Source organism: Solea solea, chromosome 12 (genome assembly GCF_958295425.1).
Source record: "Solea solea chromosome 12, fSolSol10.1, whole genome shotgun sequence".
Classification (NCBI taxonomy): domain Eukaryota; kingdom Metazoa; phylum Chordata; class Actinopteri; order Pleuronectiformes; family Soleidae; genus Solea; species Solea solea.
The window spans coordinates 13,471,233-13,497,119 of record NC_081145.1 but is presented as its reverse complement, the minus strand read 5'-3'; the positions used below and the strand labels follow the sequence as shown (position 1 = coordinate 13,497,119).

The 25,887-nt window shown below is 38.9% G+C and overlaps 5 protein-coding genes across 10 annotated transcripts; 2 read left to right on the top strand and 3 right to left on the bottom strand.

Moving 5' to 3' along the window:
* The first annotated feature begins 46 nt into the window (after positions 1–46).
* chid1 (chitinase domain containing 1) lies at positions 47–6,599 on the top strand. The gene is made up of 12 exons (XM_058644800.1): positions 47–404; positions 1,900–2,043; positions 2,425–2,557; positions 2,647–2,691; positions 2,784–2,890; positions 2,969–3,030; positions 3,141–3,230; positions 3,320–3,421; positions 3,560–3,709; positions 4,078–4,158; positions 4,243–4,285; positions 4,385–6,599. Exons 1-12 carry the CDS (start codon positions 300–302, stop codon positions 4,481–4,483), a joined length of 1,161 nt encoding a protein of 386 aa, XP_058500783.1. The 5' UTR covers positions 47–299; the 3' UTR covers positions 4,484–6,599.
* gatd1 (glutamine amidotransferase class 1 domain containing 1) lies at positions 5,093–8,327 on the bottom strand. Its single transcript, XM_058644804.1, has 8 exons — positions 8,239–8,327; positions 8,065–8,154; positions 7,863–7,939; positions 6,256–6,361; positions 5,689–5,796; positions 5,502–5,593; positions 5,321–5,414; positions 5,093–5,224 (listed from the first exon to the last, which is right to left on the bottom strand). Exons 2-8 carry the CDS (start codon positions 8,111–8,113, stop codon positions 5,109–5,111), a joined length of 642 nt encoding a protein of 213 aa, XP_058500787.1. The 5' UTR covers positions 8,114–8,154; positions 8,239–8,327; the 3' UTR covers positions 5,093–5,108.
* cd151 (CD151 molecule) lies at positions 8,294–12,861 on the bottom strand. 3 transcript variants are annotated; one of them, XM_058644802.1, is made up of 9 exons: positions 12,767–12,861; positions 11,579–11,663; positions 10,537–10,728; positions 9,903–9,977; positions 9,592–9,612; positions 9,222–9,326; positions 8,983–9,138; positions 8,823–8,909; positions 8,294–8,724 (listed from the first exon to the last, which is right to left on the bottom strand). In XM_058644802.1, exons 2-9 carry the CDS (start codon positions 11,660–11,662, stop codon positions 8,665–8,667), a joined length of 780 nt encoding a protein of 259 aa, XP_058500785.1. In that variant the 5' UTR covers position 11,663; positions 12,767–12,861; the 3' UTR covers positions 8,294–8,664. The 3 variants fall into 3 exon arrangements, with proteins under 3 accessions (XP_058500785.1, XP_058500784.1, XP_058500786.1); XM_058644801.1 differs by lacking the exon at positions 12,767–12,861 and adding an exon at positions 12,638–12,760; XM_058644803.1 differs by lacking the exons at positions 9,592–9,612; positions 12,767–12,861 and adding an exon at positions 12,638–12,760.
* Positions 12,773–23,000, bottom strand: cracr2b (calcium release activated channel regulator 2B). 4 transcript variants are annotated; one of them, XM_058644797.1, is made up of 19 exons: positions 22,816–22,999; positions 19,237–19,501; positions 19,048–19,159; positions 18,764–18,911; positions 17,941–18,087; positions 17,774–17,864; positions 17,588–17,683; positions 17,315–17,502; positions 16,386–16,457; positions 16,185–16,239; positions 15,234–15,313; positions 15,011–15,131; positions 14,347–14,473; positions 14,185–14,266; positions 13,947–14,061; positions 13,622–13,729; positions 13,451–13,527; positions 13,062–13,193; positions 12,773–12,850 (listed from the first exon to the last, which is right to left on the bottom strand). In XM_058644797.1, the coding sequence occupies exons 2-18, from the start codon at positions 19,492–19,494 to the stop codon at positions 13,109–13,111; spliced, it is 1,962 nt and encodes a 653-aa protein (XP_058500780.1). In that variant the 5' UTR covers positions 19,495–19,501; positions 22,816–22,999; the 3' UTR covers positions 12,773–12,850; positions 13,062–13,108. The 4 variants fall into 4 exon arrangements, 3 of the variants coding, with proteins under 3 accessions (XP_058500780.1, XP_058500781.1, XP_058500779.1); XM_058644798.1 differs by lacking the exon at positions 12,773–12,850 and having other exon boundaries at positions 12,991–13,193; positions 17,780–17,864; positions 22,816–23,000; XM_058644796.1 differs by lacking the exon at positions 12,773–12,850 and having other exon boundaries at positions 12,991–13,193.
* A 151-nt stretch (positions 23,001–23,151) lies between these two features.
* tmem138 (transmembrane protein 138) lies at positions 23,152–25,678 on the top strand. The gene is made up of 5 exons (XM_058644411.1): positions 23,152–23,630; positions 23,995–24,446; positions 24,565–24,736; positions 24,883–24,958; positions 25,059–25,678. Exons 2-5 carry the CDS (start codon positions 24,319–24,321, stop codon positions 25,169–25,171), a joined length of 489 nt encoding a protein of 162 aa, XP_058500394.1. The 5' UTR covers positions 23,152–23,630; positions 23,995–24,318; the 3' UTR covers positions 25,172–25,678.
* Positions 25,679–25,887: the final 209 nt, after the last annotated feature.

The window sequence follows — 25,887 nt, the reverse complement described above, 5'->3', positions numbered from 1 at the left end:
TTGAAAGGCAGACGAACGCGGAAGACACATAGCTTTGATCCACTACAGTTACACGTTAGACCAACCTGTCAATCAACAGCAGTCAAATCACACATAGAAGTTATTCGTTATAGCAGAATATGACTCGTTATTCTGTGTGATTTCAGAGCGCGGGTGTGTAATATGCTGGTGATTTTTAATCTGCCACATCTCAGCCAGGAAAGAAGCACTCGCGCTACAAACCTTCAGACCTGAGCTAACCCCATTTCTTCATTTTAATCTGAAATCTTCACGAATCATTATCGCCACCTTTTTTGGAAATGAGAACAACGCTGGTCCTGCTGCACGTCGTCTCCTGCTGCTGGCTGACCAGTGCCACACTTTCTAAAAAGGATGCTAAAAAGTCCAATAAGGCTTCGGCTGAGGTGAGTAACTCCAGGTCCACACATGTCCTTCATTCAGTTGAACCTTTTCAACATGATCATTTCAAATGTCTGCAATGTAATGGGCCCTTTACACGCAGCAGCCATTTTTGACAGATGACAGGAGAAAAACAGGCTGGTTCACTGTCTCACTGTCCTGACTAACATGAAGTGAACACAGCCATTGATTATGTTATTATTTACACCTGTGCTTTTCATGCTATGCATGTCACAATGCTTGCTGTACAAAGGACCCATTAGACCCACTAGTCAAGTTTATACTGTCCTTTACAGACATCTTAAATTTAAAACAAGTCAAAAAATAATGTTATAAATATCTTGCACTGGAATTGTGACTATTCAAACTTGGTTAAGAAACTGAAAACATGAATACTCTTAGTTTAATTGATAGATATGTTGATTAGAGCTCACTCAAATTAGAGTTATTTTCAACTTTCATTCTGCCCAGTCCAAATTTAATTCCAGATATTTCCATCATTATCTAAGACTGGTCAAAACCATGTTATTTGTAATGACATTTTGGGACAGTTACTTGGCCAATAAATGTAAAAACAGATGCCAAGTTGCCATAGTAACTTTGGGTCTCCAACTTGAACTTGGTGTTCCAGTTCCAGAGTCTCTCTCTGAGAGACAGGTTCTAACCAGGTTCCAGTGCTTTGTGCCTCCTGGTTACTTTCCTCACCAACTTCATACTCGAGGAAACCACGTCCTGTTCAGAAGCAGTTATGTCCTTTCCTTTCCCTCTTCTTTTTCTCCTTCCCTAATATTCTTCTAATGGTTTTCAGCAGGCTACACACACCGAGCGCTGCAATGCTGCCCTCCACAGGAAAAACAGTTTCTGTCCATGCGTCTTCAGTGTCGTCCCCTTCTCATCCTCTCATCTCGTCTTCTAATAATTTACAGCAGGCTGTTTGTTGTTTCCTAATGCTGCATACCTCCATCTTTTTCCTTTAGTCCTTTGTTTTTCTCTATGACAACCAGGTAATTGGGACTTTTTGTTTTGGTTGTGAACGCATCAGGCAAAATAGGAGATTTCATTGTGGTGTAGCAGGATTGAATCCAGCTCAAACTGAATTCAAATGTTTAGCATGTATTTTCATGCGAATGTGTTACTGACCTGCTGACAGGACACATGCACACACAAGGTAATCTGCTGGTGAGAAAACCTCAAGACACATTTGACAAAATTGGGACGTGGCACCACTAACCACACCCCTTATGATGATCACAACAATGCCTCTCAATTTTGTGAAATGTCTTCCAAAGTCATTGACCTTCAAAGAAATTGTAAAGGTAAATAGATAGCAATGACATGACCAACCTTTGTTTTCTTTGTGGGCATCTGGTGTTCGGCGGAAAATGGAGCACTGGGTGACTGCCTGTACAGCCTATGCCTTTAGCCAGCCCTGGCTTTTGGCCTCACTCGTCTCAGACTGTGTCTCTGAAATGTGCTCTTCTTTCCTTTGGTCCTGTTTAGACATCTCCATCTGAGTTAACTGTGTTGGCGAGAGGCCTTGTTGTGACAGATCCGCAGTGGAAAGACATAGTGAAGGAGGAGAAGAGATACTGTGCTCAAATCAAGAAAACGTTTCCAGGACTGGTGCTGGGATATGTCACACCTGTAAGTCTGTCATAGAACGATCCCCCTTCACCATTTTCCATGTCTGGTTTTGTATAATCCTTTCATTTGTATTACTGGCTGAAAACCTCTATTACCTCTATTGTAAGATCTTGACCTTACTATGTCAAATGCGTGTGCGTTTTTTGGCACTAACGAAATATTGAATTGTATAACTACATTTAACGTGACAAAACGAGCAGTTTGAACACATCATCTTTAGCTCTGGGATATTACGATGGGCCCAGATTAATCAGCAAAATAATCCTTTTAAATGGAGCTGTACAAGGAGGAATAACAACATTTTTTTAAGATGGATTTGGGAGAAAAACTTTGGTTTTTACACAGTATCTTAATCACCTGTTCTACTTTCCTGCCCTGCAGTGGAATGCCCACGGTTATGATGTTGCCAAAACATTTGGCTCCAAAATGTCCTCAGTGTCACCAGTGTGGCTTCAGCTCCACCGACGAGGTCATGAAACCTTTGAAATAACAGGACTCCACGACCATGACTCAGGTAGAACTCGTCTTGTATGTGTCACTCAGAAAAGTATCAACAATACTGGCTTATATCTGTAAAGTAAAGGAGTGTTGTTTTTTTTCCAGGATGGGTCAAAGCTGTACGCAAGTCTAACAAAAAAGTCAGATTGGGTAAGTCCAGCCTACTGCTCACATCAGCTCTGTTTCCAACACTATTCATGTGGTGGGTTTTGTCAGTTAAATGCTGTTTTCCGTATTACAAGTTCCTCGCCTGTTATTTGATGGCTGGTCTTACCAGGACTACATGACCGTGCTGGGGAGTGAGGATGAGATCGAGGAGCTGGGAAGTGAGCTGGTGGATGTTGCAAAGGTAATAAAGTGCTATGTTTAGATCTAACTCTCTTGCAACAGTGCACAGTGTTTGTCTAATGTCACTGCAACCTTGTAGACTGAAGGTTTCGATGGCTTCACCTTGGAGCTGTGGAGCCAGCTGGGCGGTAACAAAAGAAAGTGAGTTATTCTAATACCAGACTGATATTCTATCTCATCTTTGTCTCTGAGAAAGATTCCAGAGGGAGAACAAAATTGATGATATCAAATGTATAATCTTCTCTGTCCAGGGAGCTGGTACATCTGGTGAAACACATATGTGAGGCATTGAAGGCCAAAAAACTGGACTGCATTCTTGTTATTCCACCTGCTGTGACCAGGTGAGTGAAAATGGTTTACTTTAAGTGACATAAAATGCTGAAGAAAAATAACAGAAATGACTTGCTGTTGTACTTTGTATCACGATCAGTGTGGGGCAGCTGGGAATGTTTGGTAGGGAGGAGTTTGAACAATTGGCTCCGGTGGTTGATGGATTCAGCCTCATGACATACGACTTCTCCAGCGGGCCCAGGTGAGTGCAAGTGATGCACTGTATAATAGTCGTGATGGGACTAGTCCCCGATGACGCTACCAAACTTTTCAAACATTTCTCACACTAAGCTCACTAATTTGGCTTTTCCTTTCTTTCTTTCTTTTTTCGTTATAACAGACCAGGCCCGAGTGCTCCTCTGTCCTGGGTCAGAGACTGTGTTCTCCAGCTTGCACCAAACGCTGAGTGGAGGCAAAAGATCCTGTTGGGACTCAATCTGTATGGCCTTGATTTTAGAGACCAGGGAACAGAGCCAATTCTGGGTGCAAGGTAAGAGATTGTTGCAGTTTTACATTTTGGTAAATAATGTGTTTAAATCTTTTCAAACATTTTCAAACATGCAGTTATTATATTTGTTAGGTATTTTATGGCTTTGGGATTTAAATACACCTCTGGGGTTGTCACAAAAGCAAATTTGTTGTGCTACACAATCACATTTCAAGTGCTTGGATCACCCCTACATTTAAAGTGGAGTTTCCGAAAACTCCCAAATCCCAATTATCTTTCTGTAAAATATTCACTATTTAATAAGCAATGATCAAAGTGAAAGTTTGAAAAACGCCACACAGCGCAGAAGTTGCAGATGACAGAAACTGAGTGATGTCAGCAGGTTACACTTTGTCTTTCATTTTCTGTAGGTACATTGACATTTTGCGAGAACACCGACCCAAACTGCTCTGGGATGAATATGCTGCAGAGCATCATTTCAGTTATAAAAGGTAACAAGAGTGTAATACTTTGAGTTATACTTTCCAGCAGAATCTTTTAACAACATACGTCATGTCTCTACTCGGTCATTTCAGAAACAATGCAGTGAAAGCTGTGGTGTACTATCCATCACTGAAGGTAACTGGTTAAACACACATAATAAAGAGAACATACTTCACAAATTATGTTTATAGTAAACATAACATGTGGACTAACACTACTTTCTCAATTTTTCAGTCAATCGAATTAAGAATACATTTAGCCGTTGAACTGGGAACTGGAATTTCCTTATGGGAACTGGGACAAGGACTGGATTATTTCTATGACCTTCTATGAGAGTTGGACTTGTTAATGAAGACTGGGGACCTTGGATTATCAGCACATGGAGGGTTTTGTTTTTTTCAGAAACATGGTGCACCAAAATCTCAGGTGCTGTATGGAGGTTTTATTTTTCCTCCCCGAGCAACTAAAATGAACTCTGAAATCAACCATTATCAGGTTCTTGTTAATACTCTAATTTGAGGGTCATGGATGTGTTGTGAAATTTCAATTGAATGAAACTGACTGTTTTTTTTTTGTTTGTTTTACACGGTACATGAAGGAACTTAAGTGTGGTTTATTCCTGTATCAGAAATCAACTTGTACAGTCACATCCATTCAGCAACTTAGGGTGCATGATTAGTATTTATAGACTTTAATTAAAAGGGGTGTTTTCCTATTTAGAGGCCTTCATTTTTCACAAGCTTTGAACATCCATCTTTAAGAATGTATCTGCTCCTGACAACCTGCTGTTGTTGTTATTTTTCTTTTTGAATCCTCAAATCAAAACATTTGCTTGTGTGAAGTTGGATTGACGCTCTTTCCAAACATCTGTACTGAGCATCTTCCAATGTTCGTTTGACTTCATGATTATAAATGTGAAAACAAATGAGTGCTACTGATTCAGACGTTTTTATATTTTTTACTTGCCACTACAGAGCAGGATTAGATTGTTTACAGCAAGTGAGGTCGACTGCATGTTCTGACCAGTTATCAGGTGTCTGTCTATGACGACATGCACTGCATCTTCTTGACTTGCTGGAAAAACAAGGAGACAAATGAGATGGTGGTTTATTAAATTTTAAATAATGTAGATTAAACATTTCACTTAATTCATTTAGTATCTATGCTCACCTGTGTATGACCCTCCGCTGTCTTTCACAAAGTCTTCCACAATCAAGGGCAGGTTGGCAAAGTCAGGTCTTCGCACCAATTCAAATACGGATGGCTTTTAATAAAAGCAGTGACCACTATTAATATACATATTTTAAAACATGTTAATATGTAGTGTATTGGCTACTTGTGGTGTACTAACCCCTGTTAAACTGTAGCCATTGAAGATCCACTTCTGTCCCTCACTGGCACAGCACAGAGCTGACACTCCCTGTCCCACTGCACAAATAGGCTCTGCACACATGAGCAAACAACAACATGCATCCAATTCTCTGCAGAAAACATGCACAGTATGTACTGACTGCTTTTAAAAAGGGCCTCTTACTCACTTTGGTGAGAAATGAAGTGCAAGAGAATGCGGTGCAGAGAACCACTGTGTGCCAGGTCATTCACTGCTCCAGGGCAGTCCGGGATGAGGAGCGCCTGATATCGGGCACCTGCAAAAAAAAAGTCATGATGACATAAAACTGAGCAAAGTCCAACAAAGAGCAGCAGGAGAAATGAAAATGGCTAAGTGGATATGACATTAATATTTCGTAACATGATAAAGTAACAAAATACATGTAACAGTATGGTAATTGCAATGAGGAAGTAATATGTTAATACCATCACATATCAATAGCAATATAACATGTTAATTATTCATTTTGATTTTCATATAAAGAGTAGATTTAGGGTAGTCCATAGTAATTTCTATTACCAAACATTTACCTGGCCATTAACAATATTGACCCCTTATTTTTACTATAAACTATAAATATTACCATTATTATTGCCAAGCTGGAAATTATATTAGAAATGAGATGTTATTACTATATTACCTCCCCATTACAAAATGATTGCCATACTATTACCATGTTGTGACTGTGATGTAGTGTTAAGAGTATTTTACTTACCATCTATAGATTCAAGTTTGGCTGGTGTTGCATAAGGTTTCACGCTGAAATCCTGTACCCATCTGGCAGTGCTTTCATCAACTCCAACAAAGTCTATTGTCTTTCCCTGTAATTCAGAGAAAAACAAACAGCACCCGTACATCAGTAAAGTTAGTAGTAAGTAAGTTTATGGTATTTCTGAGTTTACATAGGGTTACTATCTGAACAAATGTACATTTACTTTATGAACTTACATGAGCATGCAGATGCTGATAGTGCTGTATTTTGTACAATTGCCCCTTGTATTAACAACACTACATGCATAGATACATTATTCTCATGGGTTGAGACAGGTCACAGATTATTCAATCTAGTGGAGATAATAAATCTGCCAGACTGATGAGATGAGCTCCCTCCTTTAAATCATATTCATAACAAACCTACTGGTGGTTCTGGTGACAGTTTTATCTAAAGATTCAAGAAGTTTATAGTCATACACACAAAAACACATGTTAAAACCATGCAATGAAATTCTTGCTTTGCTCGCTTCTCTTCACCAAAGCAAAGTCAGCACTGGAATAAATAAAATAGATAAAAATGTATAAAGTAAAAGTAAAATTGTTCAAGTGCAATGACAATTGCAAGATGCACAGTACCAGATGATATACAGTGGCAGACAGTATGACGATGAGGTTGTAGGTATGAGTTCAGGTTAACTTTTAAACAATATTCAGAAGTCTATAATAGCTTGTGGGGGGAAAAAACTAAGTCATGTGGTGTGTGATTTCACACTCCTGTAGCACCTCCCTTTAAAGTGCTGATCCTATCTGATAAAACATTTCAGCTTGTCAAAATTAGTACAATTATTTTCAGTGAAAAAAATTTGTTAATTAGGTGTTGGTGGCAAATAAAAGCCTCTCGAACAGAACAGCTCAGAGTGCAGTCATGATGATGTGTGATGTGATGTGTTAATCTGAAAAACAATACACAAAGACATCATCCTGTTACATAAAACCCAAACACTACAGTCACCACGGCAGGAACGGCCTGTTCACCTCTCATTATATTACGAATGTTGAAGTTGGGGCAAGGTGTACTGGTTGTTAAAAGTGCACTTAATTTCATTGATTTCCAAATACGTGCCATGGGATTATTTTTCGTCCAGTCATGATTATGTGAACATGTCTGTGGTGGAAGTTAATATTTTACTCAAGATGGACAATAATACTGCTGAGACAACTGCATTTCCTGTAAAATCAGTGAAGACGTACTGTACCTTTGGTTTAAAAGAGATGTGATGTAATCATTTTCAATATTTTAAATGAAAATTAAATCAAGTCATGGGCAGTGTATATACACTGAGAATTTACAAATTATGGATTTGTATTTTATAATTTTTAAAAGGCATAAAATGCTTTGTTATCATTTCTTCTTCACCTCTCTAAACCTGGCAACCTAAACGTTGTTTTTAATTATGCTCCAAGTTCCTTTTTTTTCTTTAACTTCCTGTACAGACTGGGAAACCGCTCTATTTAAAGGCTCTTTTTAAAGAGAACACTCGTGAGATCACAGACATTTGAAAGATGAAGATGATGAGTGTATTTGTAAGCTTTTAAATAAAATCTTACCCCCGGTGTGGCTGTTTGGAGATTAAACGCTGAGCTACAAAGATTGAAGGATTGGTGGAAAGACGTTGCGGACACTCCTGAACAAACAAGCACATTCCGATATTAGAACACTTACTTTGTTATCAATAATACTGTGTACCGCCGCTAACTATCGTCATTGAATTCATATTAAACACACCAGTAGTAACAAGGTAACACTCACCTTGAGGAGACGCACTCGCCACCATCAAACATGTTGGTTTCGAAGACATTTCCTAAGTCTTTATGCCAAGTCCGCATCAATTATTTTAGCCTATTTTATAAATGAACAAAATGATAACTTAACAGTTGGTAAAATCGTGCAAGACATAAACACACGAAGAAGAATTCCTGTCACCTGACAGCAACATCCGCTCAAAGGATTTCAGAATAAAGGTTCACTGTGTGAGAAATGGGTGGCAGGTGTACTTTTATTTTCCTTCAAAAAAAAAGAAAAATGTTTTTAATCTTGGGGCTCACTGCATTACACACATGTATACATAGAACATGGGACCCGCATTAATATACATATACTTTAAATAATGAAAATAATACTATTTTTACCCCATCCAAACACATTTTCTTACAGTAAGTCTGATGCTGAAAGTGTCCATAAGAAACTAAAAACAAGTGCTGTCCAGCAGCATTAATACTTCTACTGTTGGCACTCTGAAGATCATAGTTTCACAAATTGGATCAATAATATCACAGCACCCACAACTGTATACATAATTTTGGGGCATCCACATTTCCACTAAACATTTTTGTGACATTAAAAAAAAAATCAGTATGGGTCTTCTTTCAAATTTTGATAAAGGCAGCAAGTAAACATCATCCCAAAAATCTGAAAGAAAGAAGACATGAGGAACGTCTTAGAGCCACACTGCAACCTCAAACTTTTTGTTGTTACAGTTCAGAAACTTTAGGTGGTTATGGTTTTACCTGGAGAAATGCAATCCCAATGCCCACTGAACCAAGAATATACAACTGACTGAGGATGAAGTCTTCTAGTTTCATGATGCAGCCTCCCTACAAGCACAAGAAAAGCAGGGACAGTTAATATCGTGTTAGTCAGGGCCACATGGAAGGCAGCTACACTCACCTCCACATTGTAGATGTTGGATGGATGGTCCCTGAGACCACAGAGGTCACTGGGAGTTTTACAGCAGCTGTCAGGAACGAGTCTTGCATTATCTGCAGCCTGGATCCACACACTGTCTCTCCAGTCAGAGAAGTTTCCACTGCCACAGCACATGAACTGTGAGGGAACAAATAATGAGAAGAGCAGGGGAAGTGACACTGAACGGTATTAGTATCAAACAAGCAGCATCACTTTCACACCTCCTGCTGAAGCTTGTCCACAGCCTGTGTGACGCTCTCCTCCCCGGGCTGCTTGTATTTCTGCTGCATGTTCACCTTCAGATTCTGTCTGAGCTCCTCGTCCAGCTGCGAGAAGAGAATCACTTCATGCTCAGGAAAACCAATCATCTCATTCTATAACAAAATACCTGTACAGATGCCACTGTACCTGTGCAATGCCCACACATGACTCTTAGTAGTTAGCTAGTCCTTTACATTGATTTGCAGATATATACAATTATTAGTTTTAAATCTTGACTGACAAATGTGCACAAAGGAAAATTGAACGTCATATATCAACCTGTTAGAAAAACAGTTAAATATATGGCGGAAACAGGTGACAGCAGATTACCTGGTAGCAGAAAGGGAAACACTGGAGCCAGAAAAGAGGGGAAAGAAAGAGATGAGTGAGATAGATGGGAAAAAAAAACTGTACAAATGAAGAACATGCACCAAGAGACATGCAAAGAAGATTTGCCAGCAATGCCAACAATGGAAGTACTGTATGTCATAGATAGTAATAAAAAAACAAGACAAAAGGTGTTAGAAACTAAGGAAAATGAAAAAGGAAAAAGCTGTTAAACAAAAACTGAGCAGAAAATTATAGATTTTAAACAAAAGCTTAGAATGAACAGGCACAATCACAAAATATTAACACCTTACCTCTTGGTACTTTATGTAGGCCAGCACACCAGCAATGATTTCCAGCAGGACAATACAGAGCAACAAGATCAAATACTGTGAAAGGGAGACAGAGGACAACAAGAATACAACAGTTATATACATACATTTATTTCTGTGCTAAAATATAACACTATGTGACTTTAAATGACATTAATTAGTTATAAAACAAAATAGAATTGCTCATTTCAAAGGCTGTGGAAAATATGGATATGGTCACAGCTAGACCTTTGTACAGTTTAGCTTAAGCATTATATCATCCCACGGCTTGACCCTCTTCAGGTCAAGCAGGCACTTGGGAGGCCAGTCATTCCTCTGGCATGAGCCCCGCTCTAAATCTAAACTCTTAAAAACACACTGTGCGTGACTTTGTCTGTTATTTCTGACAGACATGCCCGCCTGTCATAATGGGCAGCACTAAATGCAGGCAGACGGGACAGAGAGTCACCAAGGATTAACTTTCAATACACATAGACCCAGACTGGATTGTAGCGTGTATGTGTATAAACGGTAAGTTTATACAACATTAAGTGTCTCTCCTTGGTCTCTGAATCCACATAGAGTAATTACATAGGGTTAACCCTTTGGTTACCATGTTTAGTACAATAATATTCACCACAATCAAAAGACTCTTCATCTCCTTCAGAGTGGCACAGCATCCGATTATCCCCGTCACTATGACGATGACCCCAGCTGCTATCAGGATGTAAGCAGAGGCTGAATAAAAGCTGGAATTCAGTAAACTGACGTAGTCGCTCTTTTCCACCAGAGTCCACACTCCCACTGCTAGGACGACTCCTCCTGCCAGCTGAAAGAAACCCCATCAAAATTAAAAACTAACCACTTTCAATTCAAGCCAGATGCTCCTTTCAACAATGAGCAACATCTTTTTTTTTTAAAAACACTTGTGCTCCTAAAGTGTCACAGAGAGAAAGCAAAGCCTAAGTTTTTCACTGCAAGCCTCAAAAGGTGTACAGCAAAGTTTGTATTTATATTTGTTGCACATGTATTATTTCTAAGGTGGATATGTTGCACTGTTAGAATTGAGTTAGTAACACAGTCTTTAGTTAAAGTTACAAGGTGTGTATTCATTCATCCATTGACAAACACTTTATCCTCCACATGATAGTCGTGGGGCCGCTGGAGCCTATTCCACAAACATTCACTCTCTCACTCACACCTATGGCCAGTGTCCAATTGGCCTCTGCATGTTTTTGGACTGTGGGAGGAGAAACCAGAAAAAAAAAACATGCGAACACGGGAAAAACACGCACAACACTCCACATAGAAAGTGCCAAACCAGGATCCAAACCAGCAACAGTGCTAGCCTCGTGCTCCACTACGTGAGCCTTAAGGTGTTGAGATGGAAAATTGCAGCTGCTTTAATTGAATTGGTTATTGGTTATTTTCTCTGTATATATGTTTGACTGCTATTTTACATTTTGTATTGAATACTGTATGAGCTAAACAAATACACACACCTGAACAAAATAAATGTTAAATAAAATTAATGTTCTGGTGTGAAGACACTGTTGGATTGTCTCTACAGTGCAAGCTAACAATAAATCAAAGGAGATAAACAGTGTGTGACAGAACACTTAACAGAGGGTTTTGCTGTCTTAATATTTGTGAATATGTTAAAATTGGCTTTAACTTACCCAAAAGAGAATATTGAATAAAAACAGTAGATATTTCAGACAAATTGTCCCACATGTGTGAGTTTTTCCACCTCGAGTTTCCATTCTGAAATCAAGAGAAATGGCATGTTATTACACTGTAAGTTTGTGAAAACACAGAAAATCACATCATCTGGAGAACATCAGATCATACAGTTGAATCTCCCTCAAGAGAATGAATGCATGATGCACAAAGAGCTTCTTTAAATGCTGCTCTCATGCAAATGACTATCACATAGCTTTCTGTTACTAAGCATGCACAATGGTATGCTAAAGCCTATTAGTGCTATATCTGAGAGAGGCTGGTCTGTTGCACTAGAGACAGAGGATTTTCCTCAGTCTGTCACTCTGCTCTGTTCGCTTAGTGGAAGGTGATTTACTGGGTGGAGGTCAAACATAACTGTAGTGTATATATAAGGTATATAAGCTGACAACATGTTTTCTTTTTTTAAGATTCCACGTGGATTGCCGTTAACATAAAACAAGGTACCAAAAAATAAACGTGTTGCATTTCCAAGTCCCAAAAAGAGAAGTGTAACGGGCTCACTGATGCAATCAAATATGTTGAGGGGAAAACATACTCAACAACTTGTCACGTCATCCACCAGACAGATATATATGTCCTCATCTCAGTAACTGGACCTGGTCTTCTCACACTCCAGTGATATACTGTTGACTTTTAACTATGTACTTACATCTGTTTTACCCAAGCCTCATCTGAACTTTCTTCTTCCATTTTGTAAACACTCTTCTAACTTCTAACATCATGAGATGGTCACATTCATTTCTATACATTAGAGAACCACTCTGCCCAAAATAAATCAATAACACAAAATAATAAAGTGAATATACTTTTAAACTAATAAGCAAATTAAAAATTAAGTCATGATAATGTATATATATTTTAACTTAAGCCACAAGACAAAATACCCCGTGTGAAAGTGATCATACAAAATCTCCCAGTGGTCACATTTAGAGTTATTTTTAACTCATTGTCTCATGGAAAAACTGCTCGGCCTTCCTAGGAGACAACACTCCTACCTGATTTTGGGTGGTCGACCCTGAAGGATGTGGATTATTGGGTTAATGTCCTCCAAGCTCCCACTAACCTCAGTGTCAGTGTGTAGCTGCCTTTGAAGGTTAACTGCAACAGTATAAGTTTTCTCCTACCCCAGCGTCTGAGTGTCGCTCCTCTTTTGGCACAGCAGGCAGCTCGGCCCTCACCAGCTTTATACAGTACATGTCTGCCCCCAGCTGGTTTCTCATGCACATGAAAAATAAATGTTGAATGGGGGACCGTTTAAAAAGACTAACAACAGGGGAGTCATCAAAAAATATATTTTATTGGATATATTTTAATGCTACATAACAGCTTATGTAAACCTTGCAGATACTGTTCAGTAAACTTGTTCACAGAAAAATGGCACTATGTGACTTTAGGACAAAGAAATGTAACATCACCAACCCCATCGACATTTTTAGAGTGTTAATCAGAAGTCTTTCCTCTTCTGTCTATGTGCAGCAGCCTTTTTTAGACGTTTCCTCAGTCAGTAAAAGTGCATTTACATAATGTTGGTCATCTTGAGCCACCAACATCCTAAAATTAAAGAATTATTAAATTAATGTGCAGCACAAAACACAGTGTTCCAGAATATAACATTCTTAGATTGTTTAAAAAATAAATACTGTTGTCTATAAAAAATACTAATAAAACTTACTTCAATATGGAATTTAGCTGACTGAATTTAAGATCTAGTTAGTAATGTTGATAGTACACATACATATACAAACTGGTAACAGTGCAGTGAAATGTTCAGTGTAGAAACACAGCCGTAAAGAAGCATGATGTCATACCTTGCCAGGTGAGCCATCAGCTCCTCCACGTTACAACCCGTTTTGGCACTGCACTCGTAAAACAAAGCTTGGTGTTGCTGTATGAAACAGAGTGCCAACATGTATTTTTCTTGCTTTGCAGAAACATGGTGAGAAATCACTGACGAAAGTTGTTTGAATATTCAAATTCACCTCAGCCAGCCTCCGCCCATCCTCTGTTTCCACTTCTCTGCCAGTTCGGTCCTCCAGGTCCAGCTTGTTCCCCAGCAGCATTAAGACAGCACCTTCACTCATCTTCTCCTGGAACAAAGAACAGGTTACAGTATTACAATTAACATTTTTTTGTCCAATTAATCTAGTTCAAGAACTCAGTTAAACCCACAAAAATAAACAGAGTAATGTACTAAAATAAACTCACTTCATAGTCATTTTTGTTTACTGAGATTCATGTTGTGCTACTATATGTAAATGACAAAAGTACTTTTTTTTTTAATCCATCACACCTCCACTTGTTCACCTTCACAGAGTCTATCCATCCTCTCACCACCGTGAAGGAGGGGGAGTGAGTGATGTCATACATGGCAAGGACGCCATCAGCCTTTCGGTAGTACTGCTCAGTGATGCTGCGAAACCTGCAAAGAGAGTCAGTAAAACAAATATGTGCACACAAGATGAAGAATGCAGTTGTTGCAGGTGGTTTTAAATATAATGTAAGTCTACAAAAAAGAATGACAATAACTTCAATAATATCTGACCTCTCCTGTCCTGCAGTGTCCCAAAGCTGCAAGGTGATGGTGATGGAGCCCAGAGTTAATCTCTTCATCTGAAAATCCATCCCTAAAAAAACAGAGACCTCTGGTCTTTTTTTTTTCATAATCATTGTTTAAAAAAGTGATAAAAACTAAAAAAAATCTTACCAACAGTAGCATTCAAATTACTCAAGAAGCTCCCAGTGCAGTAGTGTTGGATGAAGGAGCTCTTACCCACACCCGAGCTACCCAAGAATACCACCTTGAACACTCGCTGAGGACTGACAATGTTGCTCTAAAATGTGGGTAAATGGCCACATTTAGCTATTTGATTTTAATCTTAAGAAGCGAGCATGTTGTTGCCAAAGATATACACTCACTGACTACTTTGTTAGGTTCACCTGTTCAACTGCTTGTTGATGCAAATATTTCATGAGCCAATCATATGTGTATTTAAGCATGCAGACATGATCATGCCAAATTGCTAGTTCAAACAGAGAATGAAGAAAAAATATATAAGATAATAGATGTGAACATGGCAGAGGGGCTGGTCTGAGTATTTCAGAAACTACTCATCACTAGGTTTTAGAGAAAATAGTCCAAATAAGAGAAAATACCCATTGAGTGACAAATACCTTGTTGATGCCAAATGTCAGCAAAGAGTGAGAAGGTGGTTCAAAATAATACAAGAAACAGTAATGACATAAATACTCGTAACAACCAGGGTATGCAGAAGACCACACCAGGCGCTACTCCGAACACATGATTAGGTGTCGTGTGTACCCAATAAAGTGGCCGGTGAGTGTATAAAAATCTGATCCGTTTTCCCTACCTGAATTTGAGTCTGTTCAACATTTTCACACCTGACACTACATGACAGTTGGTGTTTCTGGTATGCATTTGTCGCCACTTTGTCTTTGTCCTGTTCCAACTCATTGGGTGAGTTCAGCTGTCTTCAGAATCAATTGATACACAAAATTAGTGGCTTCCTAGAATGACAATACTCACTGCGAAGATTATACATTCGATATCAGATGCAGGTAAGTCATACAAACCTTTTCAGTGGCTTCTCTTGTAGTAAGTAGTTACCTATGATTGAGCCTTGCTTCTGCAAAACCTTTGTGACAATTGGATTCTGAAAGGTGTTTTGTGGAAAGTGAGGCAGAAGAAACAAGTGGCATTAACATTTTCCTACTGTCTCAAATAGATATTTATACTCTCAAACATGACATTAACATGACATTAGTACATTAACAAACATAGTCTTTGAACCAACTGGTTTACATAGGCACATTGTTTAACAAGCACATATTCAGTTATATAGTACAGTGACACTTGTTCTGCTACAGTAACATGAGTAGTTTGTTATATTCATCTATCAACAATACACTCATTTTCTCCTTCATGAGAGAAAAATAAGCAGATAAGCAACAGGAGTTCACCATCTTGTTTCTTGAAGGAATTTGTGTCCTTTGTCATTGTCTCAGATTCCTACACAAAAATAATTAATATAATAAATATGTAATTCAATAATACAACATCCTTATTATTGTACTCATTGAATGTGACATGGGATAAAAGGAAACCTGCAGAATAACTGAAATGTATGACAAAAGAAATGGCTTTATCAGTTTGGCATAAACTGACCTGCATAAATGTGAATATTAATTTGTCATTAATATTTTACAGTATAATTAATATTTACATATAATACTATCACTGTGCACTTGTCACAGGAAAGTAAAGCCCTTTACTTCACTGACCAGCATCTTTAGAAGAAAGAAAAAAAGAGCAAACAATAATGCTGACATCACAATTTTAGTCAATAACCAAACAACAATAGCGGTCTATATAAATAATCATTGTCCAGAGGCAGGAATAAAGCATGGAGCCATTCCAGGACTTAGCTAAGGGCGGACAATTTCCTGTGTCCATGGTGTACAAAGGTCTTCACTGAGGTAGTAAGATAACGGCACAGCAGGATGGACAGAGCGTCTGTGACTAACCCTCTTCTGAGTCTGCTGGGCATCTTTCTCATCTCGCAGCCTTTTGTTCATGTCCCTGACACAAAAAGAGAAAGTCATGTAGAACCAGTGCACACTTTGAAGACAACGGCTACTCATCAGGAGTGGTTTCAGGAGATTTTCTGTCGGAACCACAACACAGGAATTTAAATGTAAAAGCAAACAACAGCAGTTAAGGCTCACCTCAACAGCTCCAGTTGCCTTAAGAGGCTCTCCTTTTCTTTTTGAATATTCCTTGAGACCCTCATCACATTTCTACAGTGAAGCAAGCAAATGATAATGCATATAATTTGTTATAATATATAAATCCCAGAAAACAAACAATAAAATGCTCCCACTAAAAGTTCCCTATTTAGCATAACACTGATATTACATCTTGTTCCTCTGTGCCGTTGAGCTTCAAGTGTTAACCAAACTATTAAACATCCCTCTTTCATTACAGCCAATGTGGGCACTGTAGCTGAGTGATGTTCTACTCATATACATCAAGAAGAATGAGGAGGAAGCCCAGAGTACACAACCATTCCATTCTGTCACTCTCCGTTAATAAGAATATTTCATTCAGTAAATGTATTCCTATCATGATAGGGACAATATACAGAACACTGTGTGACTTATTCTCATGTTTCATTTTTCTTTTTTTTTTTTTTTTTAAATCTGCCAACTTCACAGGTGAAGGGAAGGATTCCCAATATTCTTAGTTGAACCACTAATTACCTTCTGGATAAGGATTCAGCACATTAATTATACTTATAATATATATTGTATATATTCGCAATTTTGGTTTTAACAAAATGTCTGTAGCCAGTAACTTACTTTTACCTTGTGTTCAAGCTGTAGGATGAATTGTTGCGATAAAATACTATTGATCAACATCCTCAAAAATGACTTGGAGACTTTTCCATGCCTGGAATGGAAAGTTGGGCATGCTTTTCTTTAACCTCACATTGACTAGGGTGACCTTTTCAGGTGACTTCAAAAACTACATGCAGCAAGTGAGAACTAAAAGGAGCTTGTGTGACTCCAAATTACTGAAATAAAAAGATTATGTTCTCATCATGCCTAATTAAGACATGTGGGCAGCTACTGTATCTGTGCAGTTCTCCACTTACCTCTGTCTGGCTGACTGTTCCTGGGCATCATTGAGCTGCAGCAGACTGAGTTGACCCAGAGCAACCTGCAGCTGCTGTCTGGTGGTTTCCACGTGCTCCTGTAGCTGGATGTTGAGGCTCCGCAGCTGCTGGTTCTGCTCCTTAAAGTTTGCCTGCTCACAGGTCAACTGCCGGATTCTGGTCTCCAGCTTAAGACAAAGACAGGTTCCGGCAGTTAATTAATGAAAGTATGGAACTTTTCAGACATACTATTAGTGCCATTTGGATACCTACCTCTTTCTGTTTGTTCAGTGTAACCTCCAGCTCTTGTTCTCGCATCTTCAGCTCCTCCTGAAGATGCTGTCCTCTTTGCATCTGTTTGATGTTGTCCTGGATTTCAAAAGAAAACGTCAGTAAATGCTAATTTGACAATCATTCTTGTACGACACACGTAATGGACTAAATAGCAAACATATCAACCTGGACCTGGTGTCTCTGTCTGTCCTCTTTGTGTTGATTTTCCATTTCTTCATATATGGTCCGAACAAATTGATCGTGTTCACGCTCTCGTCTAAAAGAGAGGGAAAAAAAAGTTAAAGAAATACATTTTTAAAAACGGGCAGAAGACAGTCGGAGGAAGTTGGGACCTGCATAACGCTTGCTCCAGACAGTCCCTCTCTCTGATAGCATCCTGTAGGCGGGACACTGTGTGGACCAGGACATTTTCCAGGACACTCAGCAGCTCTGGTCTTTCTTTCTGGAGCTCACGCCACAGAGAACAGAGCTCCTGCTGACTGACATACAACACACCACAAAACATAGCAGTTAAAATATTGGGGAGGTCTCACCATAAAATCTGTTCAATGAAAAGTTCTGGAATTAAAAGTTGCTGTTGGTGAAATATGTGGTAAAGCTATTTGGAAAAGTGTTGAACCTTTATTGCCCCTTGTGGACTTCCGAGTAATGACCAAAACAGCGCAGTCTCTATGACCTAGTTATCTCTCCCCTTGCCCCTCCCCACTCACACACTCAAATGCACAAATGTAACTTTTCTATGATACAGTTCTAACATTTCTTAGCTCTTCTCGACTCGATTCTACTCGGTTTGGGTACCAGGCACGTCATTTTCCTTTACTTCATTGTACATCACAGACAGACACAAGTTTTACATGGCTGGAGGTCAAATGTCTAAAGGGTTACAGGACTGTGAAAATTGATATAACAGATATACAGATATACTGCAATAACTAATAGATATAGAGTAACCAAATATTCGTCATGGCTATAAAATACATCATGTAGTGTTATTTGACTTATATTATATATTGACTCATATTTTCCTTATTATGGAATCATTCAACATTCACTAACACGTATGTGATGCACACATGTTTCACGTGTGCTACAAGTACACAAGTATGATTATAAGTAATATATGAACCAGCTTCTGAATTGTTTAATTTTTCTTACTCTTCCAACAATTTGTCAGCACCCAGCTCCATAAGTATGTTCACACATCCACCAGCAGCAGCATCCTGGAACCAGTCCACCTGATCTGAAGCCTCCCCTGCTTCATCTTGACTCAACTCAGTCGAGTCCTCCAGATCCACCAACTCCCCTGCACCACAGAAGAAGAAAAGCACAGAAATATTAGTTTTTCGTGTTTCTATGAAATGTTTCTGAATGAACGGTAGTTTTACCCAGAGCTGTCATAGTGAAGCATGGTGTTAAATCAGTCAAAATACTACACTCACCAAGCACTGTGTTGAACTCGATAGGAGTAAGGAATCCATTGCTCTCTCTGTCCATACTATCAAACACTGTCTCCAGCTGTTCGGGAGACAGCGGCAGCTCCATTTGTAGCCTCTGATTGGAAGACAATGAACAATTCAAACCGCCATAGTCAGCCTGAATCATCTAATTCTACAACACTAGATACTCACCTGCATATCCCGCTTTGTGATGAAGCCTTTCCCCTCTTTGTCACAAAGCAGAAACAGCTCCTTGGCCTTTCCCATGGTCTCTCCCTGCGGGCTTGCTGTCATCGTCTCTCTGGATAAAGTCGGTGAGTGGTGTCCCCGGCTCAGCCTTGGGCTTCCACCTTGAAGACCTTGAAGACCCCGTAGTCTGGGGCTCATTGCTACAGTCTCACCACTGCCTTGACCGACCAACACTTCATCGTCATTCAGCCACCTAGACATTGCTGCACTGAGGAACATCATATACCACTGTAAGCTGAATAACTGTGGGTTTATACTTTTACATACATCATTTATTGTTGTGGATTTTGTTTGGTTACATTAATATCTGTATAACTTGGAGCCCATCCCAGCTGACATAGGACTAAAGGCTGGGTCACATCCTGGACATGTCATCAGTGTGAGTTAACTCATTACACAACATTATATCGAACTTTTGTTATGTTTTGAAAATAACTGATAACTGATTGTTGCCCTAATGAGAATTGACACGAGAGTGATTTGTCACTAGAAATGTTCAGTTTATAACTACATACATTTTCTACTATTGTATTACTTGTTTAATGATATTTTAGGTCTTCTCTCTCAGTGCTCCAAAACACCGTAAGAGGCTGCCCCTGCAGGTCCTCCCTTGTCAAACATGAGGTGAAGAACAAACTAAGCTGTGACTGTGTACATTATCTACAGCTACAGCTACAGCATTATCTACATATGCTTTTTTTCTCACTGTCTGACATGAAATCAGACAATCACTTTTCCTGTTTTAGGTCCGTTAGGATTACCAAAATTATTTCTATTTGCTAAATGCCAGAATAATGAGAGAAGGATTTTTTTAAGACAATGTTTATTACCTTCTTCAAAGTCAGAAGTTTACATACACTAAGATTATTATGCCTTTAAACAATTTGGGAAAGCCCAAATGAAGATGTCATGTCTTTGGAAGCTTCTGATAGGTTTATTGACAACATTTGAGTTAAGAAGAGTAGTGTTTGAGTAGTGAGAAAAAATACATCCACAGGTGTGTACCTGTGGATGTACTGTATTTTAAGGCAACCTGAAACACACTGTTTCTTTGTGTAACATCATGGGAAAATCAAAGGAAATCAGCCAAGATATCAGGAAAATAATTTTGGACTTGCACAAGTCTGGTTCATCCTTGGGTTCAATTTCCAGATGCCTGAAGGTGCCACGTTCATCTGTTCAAACAATTATACGCAAGTATAAACACCATGGGAATGTCCAGCCATCATACCGCTCAGGAAGGAGACAGGTTCTGTGTCCCAGAGATGAATGTGCTTTGGTCTGAAATGTGCATATCAACCCAAGAACAAAAGCAAAAGACATTGTGAAGATACGGGCTGAAGCTGGTAAGAGTGTGTCATTATCCACAGTGAAACGAGTACTGTACTGACATGGGCTGAAAGGCCACTCTGCCAGGAAGAAACCATTACTCCAAAAGAAACATAAAAAAGCCAGATTACAGTTTGTAAATGCACACAGGGACACAGACCTTCATTTTTGGAGACATGTCCTGTGGTCTGATGAAACTAAAATCAAACTGTTTGGCCATAATGACCAACGTTATGTTTGGAGGAAAAAGGGGGAAGCTTGCAAGCCTGAGAACGCCATCCCAACTGTGAAATACGGGGGTGGCAGCATCATGTTGTGGGGTTGTTTTGCTGCAGGAGGGACAGGTGCACTTCACAAAATAGATGGCATCATGAGGAAGGAACATTATGTGGAAATACTGAAGCAACATCTCAAGATATCAGCCAGGAAGTTGAAGCTTGGGCGCAAATGGGTCTTCCAAATGGACAATGACCCGAAGTATACTGCTTCTGAATCAATCTGAAAAATTGCACCCAAGGATGAACCAGACTTGTGCAAGTCCACAATTCTCTTCCTGATATCTTGGCTGATTTATTTTGACTTTCCCACGATGTTACACAAAGAAGCAGTGTGTTTCAGGTGTGCCTTAAAATACATGGACAGGTGTGTCTCTAATTAACTCAAATGTTGTCAATAAACCTATCAGAAGCTTCCAAAGACATGACATCTTCATTTGGGCTTTCCCAAATTGTTTAAAGGCATAATAATCTTAGTGTATGTAAACTTCTGACTTTGAAGAGGGTAATAAAAAATTGTCTTAAAAAAATCCTTCTCTCATTATTCTGGAAATACAAATAGAAATAATTTTGGTAATCCTAACGGACCTAAAACAGGAAAAGTGATTGTCTGATTTCATGTCAGACAGTGAGAAAAAAAGCATATGTGTCTTTTTATATAGTGTATGTAAACTTCTGGTGTCAACTGTATATGGGCTATATAAATAAAACTGACTTAACTTGACTTTACTTGCTGGTTAAATAAATGTTATGAAGGGAGCGGAGTGCATGACTGTCATCAGGATATTTGGAGGGTAAAAAACAGGATGGTGTCATGTGAGAAGAGTCACTGTGTGCTTGCTTGTGGAGGGAGGATTGCTGCATTAGAAGATATGCAAATACACACAGAGACTTGTTTGCATTGTCAGAATTACCACCATTACAAAACAAATTCTTACTCTCAAGAACTATGGGGAAACCATGCATCAGTATCTTCATGGCAATTGTAAAACAGTGATTTATAACAAATATGAGCATCACTCACAATTAATCTTCAGGTTAGAAGACATTTCTATTGCATATAAACATACAGTATCAGCATGAATAACAAATAGGGCTGAGCAATAATTCAACAACAATATACTGCACAATTTCCTTCAGCAGCAACAAAATATTAATGCATTAAGTATAACATGTGTAGTCACTTTGAATTAACCTCGGCTGTACGAATTGTTCAGCAAGTGTTTGTCAATTTAGTTCCATAAAGAAGTTAGACAAACAAAAAACAAAACATAATTTGACATGTATCATGACACTATCAACAATTATCAATTTAATACTGTAACCTTTTTGAAATATCTGAAACTCTCTGCCTTAGAATTAATTAAATACTGTCTCCCGCATATATGAATATATAACGCCTCAAAAGAAAGTATATTAAACCATAAAGTCTATGCAGATACGATTAGTGTGTAAACGTGTTGATGAAAAAACACTTTTCACAGTATACAGCAGCCACGCCAAAGGTCAAATAAACTTCAACACACCTCTATCTCACTATTTAGTGGTGTGAAAGTGACTTCAGGTTATAACAGTGTTTACACAGCATTTTACAACCCAAGTGTCAGTCAAACAGCCCCAAAACGTCCAATTGCAAACACGATTGCACTCAGTGCGACTGTAACATATGTTACTTTAAAAAACATATTTTATAATGAAACAGGACGTTAAAATGGTGCGGAATGCTTTTTAGTTTTTGCGAAAGGACCAAAAAGTTCCCCTTCTACGAAATTCGGTCACAAACATTGCCTGAAATGACTTAGACACGACGGGTTAGCAGCTACAGTACAGACAAAAACCCAAGCAGAAACAGTGAACAGCAGTGAGACAGTTATTATTTTACCAAACTGGAACCATGGATACGCTCAGAATTACTCACGGTTTGTGTTTTCTGTCAGTTCAGCGAAGTCAAAGCACCTCTGACCACTCACCAGCGAGTGTCCTGACAACAGGTGGCCACTATACCTTTGGTCACCTCAGTCATTCAGACAAGTACCGCCTTCAGGCTCTGGGTGGCGGTGACGATGCGGTTCATAAAACGAGACGCATGAACCCAGAAGGAGGCAGTAATGCAAAATGGCGGAAGCCAACTGCTGTAAAACAGCGAAGAAGAAGAAAAAGAACCACGTTTTATTGACGTATACCGTAATGTTTAGTATAGCCCACGCCCTCCATTAACTCCGTGGGACGCACACGCACACGTTTGAACAGTTATTATTCTTAGGACACGGTATTAACTTCCATTTATTTGGACAGCATAGCCAACGCGTTATCCCCAACCTTAATCATAACCCGTTAATGCCTTACCATAACCTAACCTAATCACGAGACAAATCCTAGCCCCAAACGTAACCAGAGCTTAGTTTTAGTCTCCATGCAAACTACTGGTCCTGTTAAGTCAGAAAAAAATACATTAAAAACACATTTTATTAAATATTTAATTTCACTCCCTTAATTTCACTACTTAGCAACCTTAACTAAAAAGTAAGCAATTACTAACTCTTGGTGCAATATTGAGGATTATATCGAGAACATTTTTAATCAGGCATTACGGTAAAAGGCAGCGTTACCATGGAATTTACGGAAATACATACTTTACCGCCGCGAGAGAAGGCGGAGATGCCTTGATTTCGAACAATAAGTAACTTCTGTCTGAATCAGCGTGGTTTATTTTCATCCTCCGTACATTGTTTTGTAAGTAAATGCAATTTTGTTGGAAATTCCGAAACATGATTGTATAACAATGTTGTAACGTTGACGTCGAAAACGTACCTAGAGGGAGAACCACGATATCTGAGCTGTGTTTTGCCTACCGAGTGTTTTGTTGTAGAGATAATAATAGTAGTAACCAGTACCCTTATCTCCAGACAGGGTATAACAACAGACTGCTGTTTTAATACTTGTATTTATCCATTTTATTTTATAGCTAGTAGATGTTGTATATTTACATCTGTCTGTCTATCTATCTATCTATGAACATAACCATGCTGCTCTAAGAAACTCATATTAAGGTGTTACTTATTATTAAATATAACCATACCTCTTTTCTTTTTCACAGGATGTAAGGAGACTCCCCACAAGAAAAATGCCAACATGCAACACTCCAAAAGGTCAAAAACATTTCTTCTGATATTCTGGACAGTCTTCATCACATGAAAGTGGACCTTCCTGGACAAAATGATACACAAAGCAATAGTACATTAGGGGAAAAGCCATCACTTTCTGACTATATGAAAGGAAAAGTTTTAACTCTGGAGTCAGTGTTACTGCAATTTTGTCACCATCAAGTCCCCGCTTTAGGGATCTGTCTGGAAAAAATACAGCCAAGAGAAAGGAGAATAGACTGTGGATCTTAGTGGTTTTCACACTCAGGCTACTGAAGATGCTTCAGACCAGTAACTACTCACTGGTGCTGCTGATCCAGCTGACGCTGCTGACCTATGACCTCTTAGTCAACTCCTTCAGTGAACTTACAAGGGGAGAGCCTGTCGTCCAGCTAGTGCTTTTTATGTAAGTCATCCACATGTCCATCAACAGGAAATAAATACCCTTAAATAATTGTGTCATCAGTCAGAATACAAAATGCAGTTCGTTTATATAAATAACATCTGTACATGTATGCCCACAGAATCCAGGACATTGCCATCTTATTCAATGTGATCATCATCCTGCTGATGATGTTTAACACGTACGTGTTCCAGGTTGGCCTGGTTTCTCTGCTGCTGGAGAGATTCAGGGCAATGCTGTTCTTCTCTGCCCTTTACCTGACACTCAGCATCTGCTTCCACTCCTGGGTGTTGGTACGTTCTGTCACACAATCCCCGACAGCTGCATGTGAAATCTAATTTAAAGTTAGCAAGTTTTAAAAGTGAAATATTACTGAATGTACTGAATGAACGTCAGTTGATCCATATGAACTGATTGAAAAGAATTTCCTTACCTTTAGAACCTTCGATGGCTTAATTCAAACCAGTTTGTGTGGACAGATGGTCTTCAAGCTCTATTTGTTTTTCAGAGAACAGGTAGGTGGCCCATAAATTCAGTTGTGCATTCTCCATCACATCAAATCCATTTTCTGTGGTCTCTGTCGTTACTGAGAAAGGTTTCTTTTTGTTTTAACAGGAGCAGTGTTGTATTACTACCTGTACAAACGCACAGCTGAGTATATGGGAGACCCCAGGCTCTATGAGGACTCTCTCTGGCTGCGTGACGCCTTTGCCAGAGCCCGTCAGTGAAGACACAGTTTAGTATCGAGGAGGACATAGTAGGTCATTATAGTTTGCTTTAATGAAAAGTGGAACTTTTCTTATTGTTTATAAGCTTTGACATAACAGTCGAACACAAGTTTGATGTTGAACACTGATAGTAACCACTGATGGGTAATGGGTGTTTCAGGTTTTGTGTTTATTCACTCTTTATTGCCAAGTGGGCAGTTGTTAAAATGGTTTACCAATTAAGATTACCATGGTATATGTTGTATCATTTTAATCTGGAATGATCTATGTGGCCTTTGCAATAAATTTGAGTTGTACAAAGCATTTTACAATGGAAGACAAATAGCTTTGCTGGAATATGTATTACTTCCCTGCAAAGCAAGGAAGAGGTTGGTTTATTTTGTCTTTTGTGAGACAATTATGTTATTTACATGTTACATAAGGAAACTTTCAAGTGAATCTGGCCATCTTTATGTGGGGACGTTTGAATTGCATTCCTACTGTGCATAATAAATAATCCTTCTGTAATCCTGTTGTCAGTCTTCATCAATGAGGTGCTCAGTATTATCCTGGAGACAAGGTAAAACAGACAGCTCTATCTTTAACAGAAAGATTAATCAGGGATTAAGGTTCTTTTTAGGAATTACTAGTGAAACAAACTATAAATAGCAGAGTATGTCAAAAAACCTTCTATTTCTAGGCAGCCTACTGGTTAATATGATCTAAAAGTTCTCAGC